The sequence below is a fragment of the Lichenostomus cassidix genome, chromosome 5, assembly GCF_008360975.1.
Source record: "Lichenostomus cassidix isolate B80296 chromosome 5, HeHo_3.0, whole genome shotgun sequence".
In the NCBI taxonomy this organism is placed as follows: domain Eukaryota; kingdom Metazoa; phylum Chordata; class Aves; order Passeriformes; family Meliphagidae; genus Lichenostomus; species Lichenostomus cassidix.
Window position 1 is genome coordinate 16214999 of NC_139486.1, and position 21290 is coordinate 16236288.

At 36.8% G+C, this 21290-nt stretch overlaps 1 protein-coding gene and 1 pseudogene across 1 annotated transcript in view; both read left to right on the plus strand.

Annotated features, from left to right (window-relative positions):
• The window catches only part of RPS6KA5 (ribosomal protein S6 kinase A5), a 69017-nt gene that overhangs the window by 37368 nt on the left and 10359 nt on the right, over nt 1-21290 (plus strand). The window contains exons 6-12 of the mRNA XM_085061559.1: nt 5455-5538; nt 9330-9433; nt 13309-13459; nt 14640-14801; nt 16007-16132; nt 16869-17002; nt 20124-20217. Coding sequence (XP_084917685.1) covers nt 5455-5538; nt 9330-9433; nt 13309-13459; nt 14640-14801; nt 16007-16132; nt 16869-17002; nt 20124-20217 — 855 coding nt within the window. The remainder of the gene's footprint in view (nt 1-5454; nt 5539-9329; nt 9434-13308; nt 13460-14639; nt 14802-16006; nt 16133-16868; nt 17003-20123; nt 20218-21290) is intronic.
• LOC146436047 (small ribosomal subunit protein uS17m pseudogene) lies at nt 7621-8316 on the plus strand (annotated as a pseudogene).

A 21290-nucleotide genomic window follows, 5' to 3' on the forward strand; every position in this document is an offset into this window, starting at 1 on the left:
GAGGTTTTGGTTTTGTTGCCATGTTTTTAATATTGATTTAATTAAAGGGGTAATTCTTAGGCTATGTGGTAATGTTCCTAAAATATTTAATAAGAATACAGAATTCAAGGAAGTTAGTCCAAGGCAATTTAGTAGCTGAGAAGTGTTATTTCCTTTTTATCATGTAGTTTTCATTTCTTGAAATTCTTGTACTAGAACTTACTTGCTTTAGGTTTTAACCAAGCCTTTTGACCCTATCTTACCATCTCTTCTATTAGAAAGAAATTACCATTAGAGAATACTTACACTATTAAAAAAAAATTATGGAAGAGTATCTTTGGTTTTATTTATTTACTTTTTACAAGTTACAGAATTTAATTAAGGAGTCAAATTTCATTGTTTGAAGGAATATGATAGCATTACAGTTTCAGAATGTGTCATATCTGATGTTCCAGGTAGTAGTCTAGCTCAGTTAAGAACAAACTATTTGTACAGTAAGTAGTCAGAGAACAGAAAGCAGTCTGTGTTTCAAAGATGACCTTTCATGTAGTTAGAGAAGTGGGTCCTAATTTTGAATGCTGAAAAGAATGGGTTCAGTGAGTACCTGGCTAATGCCCTGTCTAAATAATGTTTGCACAAAGACTTGTGAATTAAATAAGCCACAAGATTTTATGACTCAAATGTATGTAGGAGCAGTGGTGGCACATATTGTTTGGATGAAATTCATCAAGTTAAAGAAGTACTTCAAAGGCTGTATATTTAAATGTTAAATAATGCATCTTCAAGTGGCAGAATAACTGTCTTAAGACACTTGAGTGCTTTCCTGCATTTACACTTTGGAGTTAAAATCACAGTTGCTCAAGTTCTGAAACATTTTCCCAAAGCAGTTATTTGTATGGCAGATAAATGCTTCCCTTAGGCTTGTGCACATGTGCAGAACAGTGTATTTGGAATATACCTCAGATTTCTAAGCCGGGTACTCCAGATGCACTTTTCAGTTATGCAGATCTCTATTTCCATAGTGAAATTAATTTGATTTTGTTGAGGTCCTCAGCTAATAATGCTGTGCCTATTGAAGGAGTTATAATACTATGTGGCAGTTCCTGGGGATCAGGTCCTCTGCTCTGAGAAGAATTGCAAGGCCTTCACCTCCAAGGTGTTGGGAAATACCCATCCAGAATCTGTTGTCACTATTTCTTTGCCCAGATTGCATGCGCTTTTTGGATGCATTAGGACATTGAATCAGACATTTTTCAATGCTTCTGGGCTGTGTGAGTTTTGTGGCACTAGAAACTAACACCATCCTTCCAGCGCAGGATCTTCTTAAATCAGACATAATGGAGTAGCCATTTTTTCAAAGAGCTGGCTGCAAAAACACAGTTTGGCCCAGTGGAGATGAGCCTTTTAAGAGCATGTTGAGCATAAATGTTATTTTGGCTTTCTTGAAGTCTCATCTAATTCCTGTGATTCACTTTGGAATTGCAGTTCTTGTTCCACATGCAGTTATGACTTGATGAGCAATTGCAAGACTTAATAACTCTGAGTTACCTCGCCTATGTTAGTAAACTGAATTTGTGTTATTTTAGGCTAGAATGTGTGTTCTAGGACACTTCCTTCTATGGCAGTAGTGGCTGTTCCTCCATCAGTCAGGCCTTTCCTGTAGACATGGTAAGTGTGATTAGTCTCTGCAGCAAAATGGAGTTTGATCCTTTTCTTTTTTTTGTTGCTGTTACGTGCTTTTTAAAAATTGTTGCAGGAAATCATTAGACAACTCTGAGGGCATAAGGCCTCTCTGTCATTGAGGAGAAAACTTTACATACATGCTTTCTACATTTTCAGGTAGTTTCAAATGCCTCCTACCATTCCTTGGTTATAAAGCAGAGCCAAGTGATGATACCACAAGATCATCAAGAGCATGGTGGTGCAAGATTGCCATCCTTCTGTCAGCACTTCTGATTGATTTTTGGAGCTAGGTGTTTTGGTCTCAGCAATTGGTTTAGTTGTTGTCAAGCTGCCCAAGTTGGGCTACATAATCTTAGCAAAGAAGACACTGTTCTGGGGTGGGTTTTTTTTGGTGAAGTGGCTGTCTTCCAGGACAAATGCTGATCTGCATTAAACATCTCTTTGATGTCACAGATTTCTAATGCTCTATACTAGAGCTGCTCAGTGCCCTTCCTTTTGTGATGAAGGAAAAGGAAAATGGGATGCTAAGGTAAATTATGTGGAGACATACTGAAACTGCTCTGGCAAGTTAAAGCAGTTACATTTCACTAGGATGCTTAGATTGGTCAGAATGATTGCAAGGAACTTGGAAAGAATGCAGTACACTGTCTTTTTTAATATTGTTGTAGCTGTTGTGGGGAAATTTAGAAGTCTACCCTGTGTGGAGTACTACAGTATTTATTAGAAACAGTCTGGTAATTTATATTGGGACAGCCACTGTGTCAGTGCGTAGCTCATCCTGGAGAAAATGTAACAAGGAAATATAACTTGCTTTTCTAATTTAATAGTGAGATGGCTTAACACAATGTCTGGCTGTCCATGTGAACATATCTATCTTTCACTATTCAAGAACTCTTAACAAAATTTTCTGTCCAAGGCTTCATGAAAAGTTATTGCTCTCTTAAGCAACTAACTGGTTTGAAGTAGCTACTTTTTTTACCTTTATTAAAAGATATGCTATTACATAAACATTCAGGAATGATGCTGAACTTCGTAAAGAAAAAGAAATCATAACCATCTGTTGTGTGCTAGAAGACTAAAACTCTCTTGAGAGTATCTCTAAATGTAAGAGAACTCATTTGCTGATTTGGAACAAGCATAATAACACCCTTTCAAAGACAAGGTCAATATTGTCATACTGAGTTATTACTTATGGGTTAGCCACACTTCTGCTTCTGTCCATTAGTCTCTAATTGCTTGCTGTTCCGCAGCTCAGAGGAGAGAACCACGATGTTTAAGGCAGGCATGCTCAGGGAAGGAAGAAAATGAGCATTCTGTATTAGACAAAAAAATTCTTAAGCTCAAGTATTCGTGAGATGTGCATGTTCAGTGAGAATTTACCTGTAGATAATCCAAGTTCAGTTGTTTTTTAAGAATATCCTTTCCTGTCTTGTATCTCATAACATGGAAGTGTTAATAATGTGGCTTCTGGAATTTGGATTCATGTTATACAGTTGAATGAAATGTAAACTTGGAGGGGGTACCAAATAGGATTTGGTTCTGGTTTCACAAATGTATGTTGAAATACAACTGAGAGTAACATTTTGTGACTGAATCACAGAATGGAAGAAGTTATCTCTGGAAGTCATCTTGCTCAACTCCCCGCAGAAATATAGTCACCTAGAGCTGGTTGCCCACAAGAAGCCTTTTGACTATCTCCAAGGAGGGAGACTCCACAACCTTCATGGCCAGCCTGTGCTGGCGCTCAGTAAAAAAGTGTTTTCTCCTCTGGTTCTGTAACTGGGCACCACTGAAAAGAGCCTGGCTCCCTCTTCTTTGAATTCTTCCTTCAGCTCATTTTTGTATGAGCTCTCCCTGAATGTTCAGGTTCACCTCTTCAGGTGAAACAGTCCCAGCTTTCTCAGCCTTTCCTCATAGATTCCCTTAGTCATATTTATGGTTCTTTGCTGGACTCTCTCCACTATATCCATGTCTCTCACATACCCAGGAGACCAGAAAACGACAAAAAAACTCCACTATTTTATTGGAGATAACATTATTTGAAAATGGTTATAAATCCACATGTAGTGCATAAGAGCAGAAACTATTAGTGACTTCCTGTAAGAGGTGTATTTAAAAGACAAATTTACCTAGTGTTCCTAGTGAAACTCAATACTCTAAACCCTGTGTTTTTAAAGTAACAGCTGGATGTAATTGATGAAGTCTGTAACTTACGTAAACCACAACATAAACGGAGCTTGCTACCAAAGAAGTATCTGGATTTTATGACTTCAACTGTTTTGAAGTCGGGACTTTCTACAATATCTTATGAAGACAAATCTGTGTCAATCTGTAGTGGTGTCAGAATGCTTTGCTTTCAAACAGTTGTCTTGATATCTCACTTTGGCTGCATTATCTTTACTCTTTGGAGAGGTAGCAAGTGAAGGACCGTTTCTCTCTGCGTTTTTCACTCCCCTTCCTTCTCCTTTTCCCCCTTCTTCCTCCCTCACAGCTGAAGGAAAAAAGAACAAAGAGATTGAATAGGTTTAGATTGGCAGATGAAGGTTTAGGGATTTCTGACATTTTTGTTTATGCTTTTTAAGATAACAGGTACTGGAAAAGATAATCAAAGAGAAACAATAGTTGTGTCAAAAGAAAGTAGAATCACGAAAAGTTCATTATTATATGGTTTTGTCTCAGAAGTTAATATTTCAAGTTAATATTTGAACAAAATGAGGCCTTATAGCTATTTAGAACTCAGAATTTTACCCCAAAAAACCAGTCACAGTATATGTATTTTAAGAAATGCAGTTTAATAATATGCTGCTGGACTGTTTAAGTTTTATGCCTCAGGGTATCACAGAGCACTATTTCTACTTTTAGAAGCTTCTTCTCATTAGTGTAGACTCTTATATAACACCTGTTTTAAACTCCAAATTTGAATCTACAAATGTAAAACCTGACTTTTGAAATATTTGCTTTTTTGAACACTCTTCTTTAAAGGACCTATCAGGATCTCTCCCCAAAATGCTAGAAGCATGAAGGATAAGGGAGGAACAATGTTGCATGGCCCAAACACATGTGCTTTCGTCATTAGCAAGGTACAGCATGACCTCATGTTGACCTCAAAGGTAAATCACTACCAGGGAACAATTATACATGCCTGTGAAAGCAGCTTAGTTTTGAACATAGTCAAGAAAATAATTCAGTGCATAGAATAAAATTAATTTTACGACTGTCTGCCTTTCTCTTTTTCTGTCTTGTCTCTCTCCAAATCTCTTCTTGAGAGAATGTTGTTTTTCATATATGTGTGTGTTGTGAAAGAAAACAACTTTTCTAGAGGTCATAACAAATTCCTAAATATGGGGAACCCAAAGGATCTTGTATCCAATTTAGTCAAATTGTACATCTTAAAATGAAATTCCCTTTTTAATGAAAAGTTTCATTTGTTATCTAGAGTATTGATATTGCAGCCTTCAGAATGTGTATCTATGTTACTTTGGGGAATCTTGTGTAGTTCTGAAATGTATAGATCATTTAGATTTATGGGAGAGCTTTTAAAATACTAGTAGATTAATTTTTGCGTGTTTCTTAGACTGCAACATAAACTTACGACATTTTATTTTTTCATAGAAGATTAAATATTTTGTAGCATTATGTGATACATCTCTGCATATGATGGAATATTATTTAGCTAGCAGTTCTGAGCTATTTGGAGAAGAATTGCTGCCAGCATCTCGGAACTGTTAGCCATATCTATCCCATATTATTAATACAATATAATTGTTTGATGTTAATTTTTTTTTTTCCTAGAATGAGAGAGCATATTCCTTTTGTGGAACAATAGAATATATGGCTCCAGATATTGTAAGAGGGGGAGACACAGGACATGATAAGGTATGTTCTAAGTTTATTACTGAAAATAAACTTATTCTTCAGTCAACATGTTGCTCAGCTTGAGAGGTTTTTGTAAAATATGACAGGGTCTTATTTAAGCATGTGTTATTTCAGGTTGTCCTAAAATAGATTATTTCCTGTATCTTCAATTGTATGTTGATGTGTTTTCCTCTTCTGAAGTAAAAAGCATATTTATACAGGTATTGAGGATTATTTTTTTCTATTCAAAATTTGTTCTAAATATGCTGTGGGACAATAAATTTACACTGGCACTTACTTGCCTTTGCATAAAAAACTAGTTCAGAGTGGAAAAATGACTGGCTTGTGGCTCATTCCGATAAACATTTTAAATTGGACATCAGAGAAATCTGTTATCTTTTTAGAAGTATGGGATAAGTTATTAATGCTGTAAGTGTTCTCCTACTGTAAAAATTGTTTGACTTGCTACTCAAGTTTTATTATGCATTAAAGTGTCAGTAATTGATAGAAAAGATCAAGACAACAATAATTAACAGATGATGTTTGACATAAAAAACCCTACTGTCCAAAATGATTCTGCAATATACCTATATAAGTTATTCTGATTGCTCACTGTATTGGGAAGTTTTGAAGAATATTTAGTGTCTGTGGTTTTGTGGATCATGGAATGTAGTTGATTGTGATTCCTTTTATAGCAGCCTGTCTAAGAACTGGAAAAGTCTGAGTTCTCCAGGAGAAAGTTCTTTCTCTTCCTTCTGTATACATTCTGTGTCTCTTTTGGTCTGAGTTTGCCTTCAGTTAGGGAGCGCTGTAGTGGGCACAGCTGGGATTTGGCAGTTTGAAGTATAGGAGAATGACCTCCCTGATTCTTCTGCTACACATAAAATAGAATGTGCTTTGTCTTTTCATTTAGTCATTGTCTCACACCCACCTTGAATTCCACATAACCTTTTGGTCTTTTTCTACTACTGCTTGCCCAGTTGCTATTAAAAATTTAATTTTAGAATTACTAATTGAAGGTCTTTCCTGCACTCTCTTAGTTTAGCCATGCCACTTCCAGAGCATGTCTCCAACTTTTCAGTTACCTTGAACTATGATTCTGGCTTCTGAAAGTTTAAAAATTCAGTCTAGTCAGTGACTTAAAGAGGAATCTCTGTTCTGCTGTCTTTGCTTCTGTCTGATACTTCCATTAGATGTTGTGCAGAGTCATACAGTATTGTATTAAGGAATAGCTTCACAGTTCAACAGCAAATGTTAGCTGATAAATACGGATGATTTTGCAGTTATGTATGTGATGTTAGTTGTTTACACCACACACTCCCTACCTTACCATTGGCCATGTCATATATTGTTGTTTTAGAAGGTTTTTAGTGTATTTTGTACTTACTGCATATCTAGCAACTCAAAAACCTTACAATGAAAGGAAATGAGATTGCTTTCGTATGCTATGCTTTCATTAATCAATATTTATGATCTGTAATCTCTTCTAGATGATTGCAGTGTTTGTTTTAAGGACTTGCTCTAGTATTTCAGGGTTTTTTTTTAAGCTTGATTTCTGATTCTGCAGATCCTCCTTTTCTTTTGGAAAAACATATGCCAAGAAAAAATTCTTTGGGATTTTCTCGGAGAATTATATATTTGCAGAGATAATAGTACTAATAGTACAGAGACTTCTTCAGTTAGTTCTTTTAGACGCTCTTGGCTGAATATATGAGACATCAGATTCTGTGTTTTTTGAAACAAAACCAAATAAAATGTGTGGCCAAATTGTGATTTCACTAGTTGTCTTCCTGTATTGTATTAATATTGCCAACATAAGTAAAGCAGAAGTTTAATTGATTTGCAGATTTCATAGCTGTAAACCTGAAAAGTTCAAACACCAGTAATTAATTTTGTTGAAAGGACTAAACTGCTTCCTTTATTATTCATAGTAGCATCCTTTCTTTTGAAGGAGAAATATTATGTAAGTTATGAGGTATGAAATATTTGAATAATACACTTAGTATATGGGAAGCCAGATATCCCATATGTTAGCACGGTCAATCTCTCTAAGGCCCCTGAGGTGCGTTGGTGGCACTGGGTGACCATAACTGAACAGTGCCCATGCCATGTGGAGCTGCCCATGCAAAATGGATAGTAGGGAAAGTAACAGGAGCCAAAATGCAGTGAACTGTCAAAGTGGTAGTCCCAAGGCTCAGACTAGATACTTACTAAAGTTCTTTAGCAAAGGGAGCCACTGTTTTACCTGTGATTCATTGCAGCAGTGGAATGAATTCCAACCTTTTTCAAGGTTGGAAATGTCATAGATGTAATAACAGAAAGAACTGTGCTTTTAGCAGATTCCTTGAAAATCTGTCAGGTTTGGAATATCTGACAGAAGCAGATACTACCTAAGTGAAAAATTTCAGGAACTTAAATAGACAAATAGTGGTCCAAGTATTTAAACAATAAAAATTTGTTGTTGTTATTATTATTGTTATTATTAACAATAACCAAAAACTGAAGGATGGGATACCATCCAGAGGGACCTGGATAAGCTCGAGAAGTGGGCATGCAAATTTCATGAGGTTTAACAAGACCAAGTGCAAGGTGCTGCACCCAGGTGAGGGCAGCCCCCAGTATCAACTCAGGCTGGGGGATGACCAGATCAGAGCAGCCCTGCTGAGAAGGACTTGAGTGTGCTGGTGGATGAGAGACTGGACATGGCCCAGCAGTGTGCCCTCACAGCCCAGAGAGCCAAACATGTCCTGGGCTGCATCAAAGCAGTGTGAGCAGCAGGGCCAGGGAGGGGATTCTGCCCCTCTGCTCTGCTCTGGTGAGATCCCACCTGCAGTGCTGCATCCAGTTCTGGGGTCCTCAGCACAGGAAGGGCATGGGCCTATTGAAATGAGTCTAGAGGAGGGTCTCCAAGATGGTTAGAGGGATGGAGCACCTCTCCTGTGAGGAAGGGCTGAGAGAATTGGAATTGTTCAGAATTGTTCAGCCTGGAGAAGAAGGCCTAATTGCAACTTTCCAGTACCTGAAGGGAGCCTACAGGAAGATGGAGAGAGACTTTTTACAAGGGCATGTAGCAACAGGACAAAGGGGAACGGCTTTAAACTAAAAGAGGAGAGATTGAGAGTAGATGTTAAGAAGAAGTTCTTTACTGTGAGACACTGGAACAGGTTGCCCAGAGAAGTTGTGAATGCTCCATACCTGGAAGTGTTCAAGGCCAGGTTGAACAGGGCTCTGAGCAACCTGATCTAGTGGAAGGTGTCCTTGTCCATGGCAGGGGTTTGGAACAAGATGGTATTTAAGGTCCCTTCTACCCCAAACATTCTATGATTACATAACATTTTCAGGTGCCTGGATTAACTGTGGCCTGTCATCTTAAATTGTGCTTTTTGAACATTCCTTAATTTCCTTTCTCAAGCATATAAAAGCTCAAGCTCCACTACTTCTTAGCAAGCCTTAAGTTCCTCTGTTATTTTAATTACATGTTAGAAATCATATCCCATCACACTGGTTAAAATAGAAACAAATTCTGGTGGAAAAACAAAAGGAACTTTATTAGTCAGTGGAAAGAGTTCATCTTGAGAAATTAGTTGATGAAGCTAAGGGGAGTGATTTCAATATGAAATTAATTTATCACAGAAAATACCTCCAATCAATACAACAGTTGTTTATGCTTCACTGGATCCTGTTTTGCCTTTGTATTGATAGGTAGGTTCTTCCTATACTAGTTGCTTTTCAAGTAGATTGTTTTGTTCCTTTTTTTGTTAACAATTTTCCTTCAGTGTATTATAACATACATAATTACTGTTGTTCTATAGGCTGTTGATTGGTGGAGTGTTGGTGTTCTTATGTATGAATTATTAACTGGAGCATCACCATTTACAGTTGATGGAGAGAAGAATTCCCAAGCAGAGATTTCTAGGTAAGATTCAAAGCAGTGAAGTATATGTGCTTGCTAACAGATGGTTCTTATGCCATAATATGTTTTGTGAGAGTTGTTAATTTAAAATTTAGGAAGTAATTGCTGCCACAGTAACATTTTATGTGCGCCAGTTCTGTTTAATAGAATGACATCTGAAAGTAGATAGATTTTATTAGCTGATAGAACTGACTATTACAAAAGACCTGGTTTGCGTACAGTGGAACCACAGCTTTGTAGATACTTAGTCCTGTTGCATGTTTACTGTTGAAAAGGAACTCAAATGAAACATCAAATTATATGTAAATAAAATTATCCCATTCAAAATCTTAATACATTAGAGATATCTTTAGCTAGAGATACTTTTTAATCAGCTCTTGCTAGGTCGCTCTGGCAGACTGCAGATTGAAAGTGTCAGAATGTACCCTACTGTCACCTTCTTATTACAAGTAATGTTTATTTTATTAGTGTGTAACGTGAAACAAAGAACATGATCTTTTCTAACCTTACTTGCATATCTGAGAAGAGATGAATATGATACTTACAGAAATGAAATAACATATATCATTCTTTTACATGCAAACTTTTTGTTACCTTCAGTAATTTTTACACTTAAAAGGTTTGTTTTCAGTACCCATGTAAAAGCACTGAAGCATTTAAAAAATACAAAGCAATAAGCTTCCCCAAAATACATTACTGAAATCTCCCCCAAAACAAACATTTCCTATTACTGGATTTCTTTTGGAGCAGGAAGTTGAGGTCTTATACTGATCAAATTAGTAACTGCTGTCAAAATGAGCTTCTAAGTCCAGTCCCCAAACCAATAGCCTTGCTCCTATTGGAAGGTATTGTCATGGTTCTGAGCCTCACCTGAATTCACTTGATATTGAAGGTTGTAATGGATGATAGAACATACCTAAATTATTCAGATAATTTATTTTACTGAAGTTCAGGCAGTTTCTTGGGAGATTGGGGCCTGTTTATTGGTTTTTACTTCTCTACCAGAGCAGGAAACTTAGAGGGTCACTAGAAAAAATACAGGGGAGAAAGGAGTCTATTAATGAAACAGAATTCAGGACTTCACTCTCTTGGTCATTATATAGCAGTTAAAACTTAAATTGACTTTTTCCGGCCTGTTTAGGGTTAGAAGTTTTGTTGACTGGTTACTTACACTGTGGCTGAATTTGCTAATTTTGATTCCCAAGATTTACTAAATGGAACTCTGAAGGAGTAACAATTTTTTTTTAGAGGGAACCTTGAACTGAATTTTACAGGTACAGTTTCCCAAAAACTGGGAAACTTTTTAGTTATGTGTTCTACAGGATTTGACTTTCTTTTGGTAGGTCCTAATGTGCTTTTTAAGATAATATTTCTGATAATTTGAATAACCACAAGGTTGTTAACATCCATCCTCTGGTGGCTAATAACTTATTTTCTGGTCTTCAGTTGTGGCAAATTTACTGTGTTGCTGCTCAGTCTGGTTTTGTTCTGCTGGATCTTTATGCTAAGCGTTCATAGACAGCAGTCCTGTAGTATTTCAGCTTCTATTCTGATAAATTTGGAAGTTAAATTCTTAAAATTTCCTATAGTAAAGATGTTCATCAGTCTTCCTGTTTCCTAAAAAAGCCTTTTCTTAACTCAGCTTGTGTTGTTCTTTCTTACATATGGACAATTTATTCTTGTTGATGTTTCAAGAAGATCTTGTTTAAAGGAAGGAATAATTTACCATCTGAACAAAAAAATGCTTTGTCCTTTTTTTTTGGCTCCTCTTGTTGGTGCCAATGGGGGTCTGATAGATCTAATTCCTTCTCCTCTTCTATCACTTTCAACTGATAACCCTCTGGTTTATAGTTGAAATCTTCTTATTCCCAGCTATATAGCTGAAATCTTCTTATTCCCAGCTGTATGACTGCATTTCAGACTTGATTTCATCTGGCTTGTGTTACTGTTTGCTTTGTCCTTCTGCTTGCTTGAAAGTGGATACTACGTCAGTAGAAGCCTGCCCCTGGGATATGAGCATTTTGAACTTGGTTTTGTCTTTCCACACTGCCAGAACAGGATTATTTAGGAAGCAATCTGTTTGCATCTATTTTTGGACTAATCCAAGAAGCTAGAGATTTCATGATAAAAATTTTCCCATGGGATAACAGACTCTAAGGATATGTCATGCAGTAACTATAAGCAAAATTTAGGAATGTCCTGTAGTGATCAACTTAAGCTCTGGCAGAAACATGTAATAGTTGAGATTTTAGTATTGCCACAAACTCATGTCATTTCAGCCTCTCACAGTCTCTCATGGCTTCAAAATCTTTCAGTCTGCGTTTAATGCAGGCACTGTTAGTCCTTCTATGAAGTCCCCACAGTGAGAGTATGCATGGAGCTATATAGACACCAAGCCCTACATGACCCAGCAATGTGCCCTGGTGGCAAAGGCAGCAAATGGTATCTTGTGCTGCAATACACAAAGTATCATCAGGTTGAGGGGATATGATCCTTCCTCTCTGCTCAGCACTGGTGAGGCCACATCTAAAGTAGTGGTTCCACTTCTGGTCTCTCCAGCACATGAGTGATACATTGGACATACTGGAGAGAGTCCAGCAATGGGCCGCTGAGAAGGCTGGCAGTCTTCTGCCTGGAGAAGGGAAGGCTCAGGGAGATCTCATCAATGTATGTAAATGCCTGAAGAGAGCATACAAAGGAGATGGAATGTGGCTCTGTTCAGTGGTGCTCAGTGACGGGACCAGAGATAGGGGCCACAAATTGAAACACAATTGAAAGGGGTTTTCCTCTGAGCATCAGGAAACACCTTCTTACTATGAGTGTGACTGAGCACTGACACAGGCTGCCCAAAGGAGGTGGTGAAGTCTTTCTCCTTGGAGATATTCAAAGAGTTTCTGGGCACGGTGGTGAACAGCTGGCTCTTGGTAACTGAGCAGGGGTAGTTGGGCCTCCAGAGATGCATTCCAACCTCAACTCTTCTGTGATTCTGCATGCTGAAAGGTTTTTTGGTGTCTATTTTAAACCAGTTCACTTGTCTTTGGATGTGTTATTTTCCTTCAGAGTCCTTAGCTTCAGTATTTAGATTCCGAGTAACTTAAGAAAAACTTGCCTACCTCTTTATATAGAACTGTGCGTACAGATATTAAAGACGGGTATTGAAATGTGATTCTGCTTGGGCTTCCAAGGTTTTGACTTCCACTGGCACAACTTGATGGTTTCTAGTTCTTGTACTGGAAAAGATGGTGAGGTCTCTGTTCACTTTCTCTTTACCATTTTGAGAGGAACACTGTGTCAAGCTCCCCTGAGTCATCTTTTCCGTAGCTGGATAGTCCTAGCCTTTTTATAAAGCTTCCTGTAAAACACATTCTGTGTTTCTGGTAAGTCTTACTACTCTTCTCTAAAACTTTTCCAGTTATAGTGCCTTATTTTGAGACCTAAGGCATGACCACTGCACACAAAATGGAGGGTGCAGGCAAACCTCCTATGGCCCAAATACAGGATTTTTTCCTTTATTTTCTAATGTTTAATATTGGAATTTATTTTTTTTTTACTATTAGACATCAAATTGATTTCTTTTTGGAGCTATTGGTTGCAGCTATAAGGTTTCTTTTAAATAGTAAGCTCAGTACTTGAAATAAGGATTGTTCTCCTTTTGTGGATTGAGTTATGTAATTTGTCTCTTCAGATGTTGTCTTTCATGTCCGCAATTCCTTAAACCTTCCTTTATTTAAAAAAAGATTGGTTTCATATTTGTCATCCTCCTGCATTTGGGTACAATAGAAGTTTAAGTGAAATGTTAATGCTTCTATTAGTATGGTAAATTTTTAACTCTCAACATTTTAAGTAATTACCACATTGTTATTTTGTTTGTTTTAAAGGAGAATATTAAAAAGTGAGCCACCTTATCCTCAAGAAATGAGTGCTCTGTCTAAGGATATAATTCAGCGGCTTTTAATGAAAGACCCCAAGAAGAGGTTAGGTTGTGGTCCCACTGATGCTGATGAAATCAAACAGCATCCCTTTTTCCAGGTAAAGCAAACAACAAAACTCACCAGATCCCACTTACTCTGCATTAGTGCCTGTGAAGTCTAAGTCTAAGGAAATTCTGTTGTTTTATTAACAGAACAGCTTAGAGACATGTATGAATAGTTGCACTGAAGTTAGTAAGAATATCTAGATGCTTATGTGTATGGATTTTGTGTGTATTAGAAGGGCATTCTAGGTTTTTAATATATTCTGTCTGTATCTAACAGTTACTTGAAGAAGCCAAAAGACACACTGCTTGAATTAGAGGGTTCAATGCAAAACACTGAAATCGTGTTGTGTTGTCTGTTGGGGTTTTTTTAAGTTTTTTTTAAAAGATTGCCACTAGCATTATTGGTAAAACTTGAATATTGATAAAATTCACCAAACTCCTCTATTTTCTTTGGCCCAATGAAATCATTAGTCTTGTTTAGTAAATATTAATTCTGTTCAGATTTCAGTATATTAACATTTGCTTTCAAACCATAACAGGGATTGGATTTGCATACAATAGTGTAGTGTTCCATCCGTTGTGGTTAAAATTGTGTGCTTTCTTTGAAGAAAATAATGATGTATTTTTGGTGCTTCTGAAGTTAAGCAGAGTTAAACAGAGTTAAGCTTCCTTAATTCACTGTTTTGGAAGATACATTTTGTCATCATATAACACTTTTTAGTCTTAATTTCATTTATACTCCTTTACAGTAACAAGGGAATTTTCTTATAACTGCTATTTCTATGCTTCCTCTTTCTAGTCATGCATTTAAGTAAGAATTCAGAGGCTTATGCTCCCAGGGCTCTGAAAGCTGACATTGGTAATTAAGAATAGAAATTGGCAAGAAGTTGAAGATACTACATGCATGCACTCTGGCTTGCATAAGTATAAATATTGCTTATTCTGAAACAGAGGAAGAAATTCAAGAACCATCACTCTAATTGTTTGGCTCATCTTCACTGTTAAATTTAATTATATTGATTTTCATTTTGATTGGATTCTGTCTATGTACAAATAAGTATGATACTGCTTGGCTTTACCTAAGAAATTAGTAGGGCGTAATTTGAATGTTTTTCATCTGCCTGTGGAAAGTAGCAAATGGAGTTAGGACTGTGTGTCTGGACAAGTCTCTCCAATATCTCTTTCTGTTAAATTTTCATTTGATTCAAATTTACTTTCCTGTTTTTTGTTTAGAATATGAATTGGGAGGACTTAGCTGCCAAAAAAATACCAGCTCCATTTAAACCAGTAATCAGAGATGAATTGGATGTCAGTAATTTTGCAGAAGAGTTTACAGAAATGGATCCAACATACTCTCCTGCAGCAACCCCTCAGACTTCAGAAAGAATATTTCAGGTATTTTGAAAATTCACGTTAATTAAAAAAAAATATTATTGAACAATTCCCCATGTATATCTAGCTTTTTTTAACCTACTGCCTATTAAGTTCTTGGAATTAATTGTGTAATTTCTGGTTGCACTTCCTAGGGCTTTTTATTCAACAGTTGCAAAATGAGAAAGGTGGAAACAGTCCTAATGCAAATACAAAATTCCTTGTCTCTCCATTCCCACCTGAATGTCCTACGTGCTGGACTAAAGTCAGTCTGTTCTTTATTGATACTTTAAGTCTGGTCATCTTGACTCCATCAGCCTGGGCTATCAGCTTTGACAGGAGCAATGTAGTTCACCCATTTCCACATTATGTGTTAGTTGAAGTAATCCTTTGCAAAGTGGGAGCTACCTGCAGAGCTGAAAGTAGGTCCTCCATGTTTTGTAGGAGTGCTCTAGTTGCTAGACTGATGTATACAGATGAGTAACAAAGCTTTCCTTACCGTTCCCTCCATGCTATTAAAGAACAATCCCTTAAACTGCATAGTCTGGATGTCAAATTTGAAGAAACTGCTCATGTGCAGTCAACTTGGTACCAAACCTGCAGAGGTGAACAGCAGTTTGGATTGCCCCCTTGTACTTCGTTGTTTTTTACTGTCTGTTTTTAAGCAGCTTGATCCCTAGGATACAGGACTGTAGCATCGTATTTTGGAACCTGTTAGATTTGCAGTGTCTGTAGCAAGCAACTTATGCATGTCATACCACCATCTGATTCACCCTGCAGTGGTAGTCACAGCTGTTGTTGTTATGATACTCAAACTGGGCACGTCATTAATATAAAGTTTATATTGTTTATCTGTTTTAAATGGTTTCCTGCTTACATCGCAACATACAAAGTATTTCATGCCTTAACTTTAAGGCGTCCAAGGAAGCTGGCTAGGTTTGAATTATGCGTCTTTATCGCTATTGTAAAGTGATTGGAGCTGAGCCAGATTAGCATTAATTAGAATTCTTGCAATATTATTGTTTTGTCTTTAACTGTGGAGTATCATAGAACTAATTTGAGGAAGATAACCTGTTCATGTTGAGCAGAGTAAGTTACAATTTCTCTGATGCAAAAATTCTGATTTCTTTGAAAAACTCTTCCAAAACTTCCAATGTTTCATATGTATTATCGTACTTTATGTGCAACAGTATCAAACTATACCTTTTTCTGATGTTTTAATTCTATAGGGATATTCTTTCGTTGCACCTTCTATTTTGTTTAAACGCAATGCAGCTACAGTTGATCCTTTTCAGTTTTATGTGGGGGATGAACGACCTGGAACTACAACTATTGCCAGAAGTGCTATGATGAAGGTAATAATAATATCAAGACCTAAATTAATTTGGTTAACTTAAAACTGTGCATAGCTTCCAAAGCAGCAATCACAAGATAGGCTACAGATTATAAAATAGTCATTCATTTATCAGTTCTCTGTAATGGCTTCTCAGATGATCCAAGCATCTGATGATCCATCACATCTTGCATGTGTGCTATTAAGAAGTGGTTGAAGTTCAACCTGAAAAATGAGATGATTGTCTAGTTTTCCAGAAGACTAAGGTATAGTAATAATAATAGTATGACTCCAGATAGTTCTTATTCAGCCAACCATTGTGGATATTTTTGAAGTTACTTTAATTATGTCATAATTCCTTCTATGTTATATTTACCGGAAAGAGTGTATAGTTGTGTGAAGCCTTATAAGAACACATGCTATTGTGATGTCCTCAAACGAGCACATAGTTTTGTGGATAAATGTATGTATGACCATCTTTGATCCTGTTTGTCTGAATATTTTGTATCTTCAACTGTTGTAGTAGTAATGATTTATTCAGTGATTATGTTTGTTTAATGTAATGTAAACTTTACTCTTTGATTGTTAGAATAATGTTTATGCATTTTATTAAATAAAATTTAAGATTATATGTTATTAGAAAGAGAATGCTTTTACATTTTTAAATGTAGATGAACAATTCTCTTGAAACTTTACTCTTTGTCTTTGTGTATAATAAAAGTATTCTGCAAAACTAAATACAGACAGTTTCCTAACAGGACTCTCCATTTTATCATCATTATGAACTGGATCTGAAAGAGAAACCATTGGGAGAAGGAAGTTTTTCCATTTGTCGAAAGTGCTTACACAAGAAAACTAGCCAAGAGTATGCAGTAAAAATAATTAGCAAAAGGTATAAATATTCTATAAGACAATAAAAATATTTTCTTTGCTTACTGTCACCCATGGAGTAGAATAATGTTCACTACATTTTTGGAAGTGGAAAAATAACTTTAAAACTATTTCCTGTTCTATGAATCTACAGAAAATTATTGTAACCCTTATGACCTTTAAAAGATTCTGAGAGTCTTTTCAATTAAATGTTATTCTTGTTGGGGAGGACACAAGAAGAAACCTAGCAAGTACTTTTCTGGTTTGTAGTTGTATTCTACCATTATTTCCCCTAATTTTGCTCCTAACAAAGTAAGGTATAAGGCTTTTCTATCTTTGGACTTAGGTGAACTGAACGTAGGCTTACGCTAGCTCCCTCTCCTAAGCAGCCCAATTGATTGCCTAGGATACTGCTTTTAAGAATGATCTGCAGTGCAGGTTGCCTCAGATCTAACTGTGTGTGTATGTGTATAAAATTGAATTAGACTATGGAATTGTAAGCTGCATCTTGTTTCCTGGGCGTTCTGAAGAGAACACCACAGTGGAAGCATCTGACTTGCTTTGTTCACGGGTACCATATGGTCCTCTTCCGGAATGGATATCTCTGGGAGTTTCTGCCCAGAGAAGAATAAAGATAAGGGATTCTTTGAGGAGCAGATGGATTTTTGCCTTCATTTTGCAGAGTTCATTAGTATGTCCCTGGTGTGTTGTAGAATGCCGGCAGGAAAATAGAAATGTTCTGCTATCAGAGTGACAGTTCACAGTGATCTCTTCTCCAAGACATTTGGCTGTACCTCTGTTTTTCCAGACTCTAGAAGAAGCTGTCCACCAGATTCTAGTGTTTCATCATATGATTTTTGAATAGGATAATTAACAAGAATAAGAAGCATAAGTGTGGGTGTCTGAGTTAGTTTTCTGAGGTCTGATAAATTAATGGAGGCCTGCCTAAAACTGTCTTGCTCTAGAAGTGGGATTCAGTAACTTAAACATAGACATCTACGTAGTGCCATTTTAGCATCTGTTGGTGTCTTCTCTGTCCTCTGGTTCCCATCAGTCTTGTGACTACTACCTTTTTGTAGATGTCTTCATGGCTGATGTCATCTTCCAGGCTCTTCCTTCCTATGCTTAGGCCACTGAATCCTACTCTAGGTATGTATGTTATAGTGAACTAGTTCACCCTGTCAGATGAATTAACTAGAATTTCACTCATTATAATGAGACCTTAAACAAGTAGTGTGTGGTAGACACCTACACTGGGTATTTTTAATGTGGAAATTTCTGCTATGTGTCTACACTAAAAGTTTTTTCTGTGGTGCCAGGTGCCGGCAGAGCTGTAGAATAGTGTTCCCATCTCATCTTAAGATAATGTGTGTTTTGTTTCTGGATAACAGTGAGCAAGCTAGTATTGACATTGACCCTAGAACTTAACTTTTAGAAATTATGTCCCTAAATTACATTACTCATGGGCTCTTTTGCTCTTTCTCCTTTATCTTGGTGGCTCAGGCAAAATGAAGGTAAGAAGTGATCTGTATGCACAGATTTTAAAAATTTCTTTTAGGATTGCAGGGTGTGAGCAGACTCAGCATGTTTGTGCAGTATTTAGAGTTCGCAGTAAACCTACACTCTGAACAGTTGGGCAAAAACAAGCTCAAATAAGAATCTGTAAATAATACTGTTCTGAGGATCCCACCAGTAAATCTTGATAAAAGGAAATGTACAGTAGGTTTCTAGCAACTTCTTTGCCTCAGTCAGTCTTTTGCTCCTGCTGGGCAAATGTGCCCAAAACCAGAATCTTACACCTAGGGAAACCTTTTCATGATGCTTGAGGTGAAAGCTCAGATGAACAGTTCCTCTGTGGTGTTGCTTTTTTAATAATGCTGGACCTGCCCCATGCCAACAAATTAGGTTTATCTGTGTGTCTGATGACCACTGAAACGATGGAGCCCTGTAAACTTGTTTGAGGTACTGTTTTAGAATATCCCATTTTTTTCTCATGAGGTTGTTTAAAATCTGAGATGGTAACTTTTTATGGAGATGAACTGTTCAGAAAAACCCACATACAAATTTCAAAGGTTTATGGCCATGATACTGAACCTTTTTCATCTCTTTTCAATGTCCACTTCCTTCCGATAGTAGTTTGGAGGGTAAAGACTCTGAGTCAGGTTTTTTAATTCCTTAAGGACCTGAAGTCACTTCCAGATAAAAAACTTCAGCAGCAGAGATGCAGGTGGAACAGCTTAGTTTGCTTGATTATATGAAGCCTGCAGAAAGATGGAATTCTCTTGCACAGAATTCTCATCATGGTTCTCATCCTAATTAGGAAAAAAAGAGCAACCAAAAATTAAGAACATATGTGGTGAGAGAGATTCTATCTGTATCTGTTACCTGTAAAGCCATTCTCCAAGTCAGTACAGGATTAGCCTTTCTTGGAGAGAGTTTTGCAAAAATTTTCAGGCACTATTAGCCAAAGATAAATCAATACCTAGTGGAAAAAAACATTCTGCTCTGTCACCATTCATGTAGTTTTTCTAACAGTCACCATTTTAACTTTTTATGGCTATAGATTTCAATACTTGAAAGCGAATTTATGCAGTGATTTTTCTGTGGAGATAGTCTCTTCTTAATCTCTTCCATTTCAGATTTTTACAATGTCCTGTTTAGGGGTTCATTTGTATAACACAGTTCATATATGGGTGATGTGACTCTTTTTCTAGTAGAGCTCATAGTTTCCAAACCGTTTTGGAAGTACTTGTCTCCATTTAGAATGGAAAAGGATTGGGCCAAGATAAAGGTGAACTAACAATTATTGGTAATAACAGAGGTGAAGTCAAATTGCTCTGGTCTAAGGGCATGGTTTGCTTTAGGTAGAAACTATTCTATGATGTCACATCAGCTTTTGCTGTAGGCAGTTGCAGTTGCATTAAAAGCATTGTTTGAATTGGGTGTGGGTTTTTTAATGTACTAAATTGTAGGGTTATGGGGAGAATTTTTCTCCACTTACTTTTAATATGCATTTAATTGTGTGCAAGTGGTTGTAATAGTAAAAAAATCTGGATTGCAAGCAGTTAAAAAGTAGGTCTAACACTTGGAATGTGCAATTTGCTCAGTAAAATTGGTACAAAATGACTGCTCAATTTTTCCAGAATGGAAGCCAACACCCAGAGAGAAATAACAGCTCTGAGACTCTGCGAAGGACACCCGAATGTAGTGAAGTTACATGAAGTTTTTCATGACCAGGTATTTTGATGAAACTATAATCGGCATCTACCAAACATGTTGGCATGTGTTTTCCCAAGAACTGTTAGGACTTAAGCGTACTGTAACTGTGGAGGCAACTTTTCTCATAGGGTTTTGGTCTAGTCAGTGTAGAAGCTGAAGCAGAAATTCTGCATTCAAATGATCCTGCAGTTACTCTAGCAAATCAAAGCAGAATGTGAAAAAATTAGAGGCTTGGGTTCTGTTTGTTGTTTTGTTCTTGATTGTCTTTGTTAACCATCATACATTGTGTTCATGGCCTAGCTTCTGTACCTGTGATACTGAAATGCATTATTACCTTTCTCCCAGGGTTGTCATAAATACAGTACTTGTGAATTAATTTAGAAATCTTGCATATGAAGATTATATATCTAATATCTTTCCTTACACAGTAGTAACTTAATGGTGATAACCAAATAGCTTGCCAAATTACTGAATATGAAAGTAGAGCCTGTATTTGAAAATATATTGAGATCAGTTCGTTTAGATAGCTTAATTTTCCTTTTCCTTAAGGTAATGCAAACTCCACAGGATGTAATAAACCATAATTTGATCTGAATTGGAAGTTGGCCTTCATTTGAGCTAGGGTTTTGGACCAGGTGTCCTGTAGAGCTCCCTTCCAACCTAGAACTAGAACTTCTGTGGTTCTGGTCTACAATTTTGTAATAGAACATGGGCTCTCTTGCCTCTCCACATATCCCAGTCTGCCTCTCTCATACAGTTTATATAGGGACCAGCAGAGAGCACTTCTAAAATGATCTGAGAGGATACGCTATCTCTACTGTAATTTTAAATGACAAGAAAACCCCCTTTTTTTTTTTTTGCATTTATGTACAGTGTGATTACACACGTGTAGAACATTACACTTTTCTTCACTTTCCTTTGAGTAAAATGAAAATACTCAGGAGTATCTAAAAAAAATGCTCTCCAGACTGCTCTGCAACTGAATAGGCTACTCTCAACCAGTCAACCCACTGTATTTTTAGGCACTCCTGATAGCTCCCAGGAATTAACTTTCATAGTACTTGCACACAATATTCTGAAGATGAAACCTG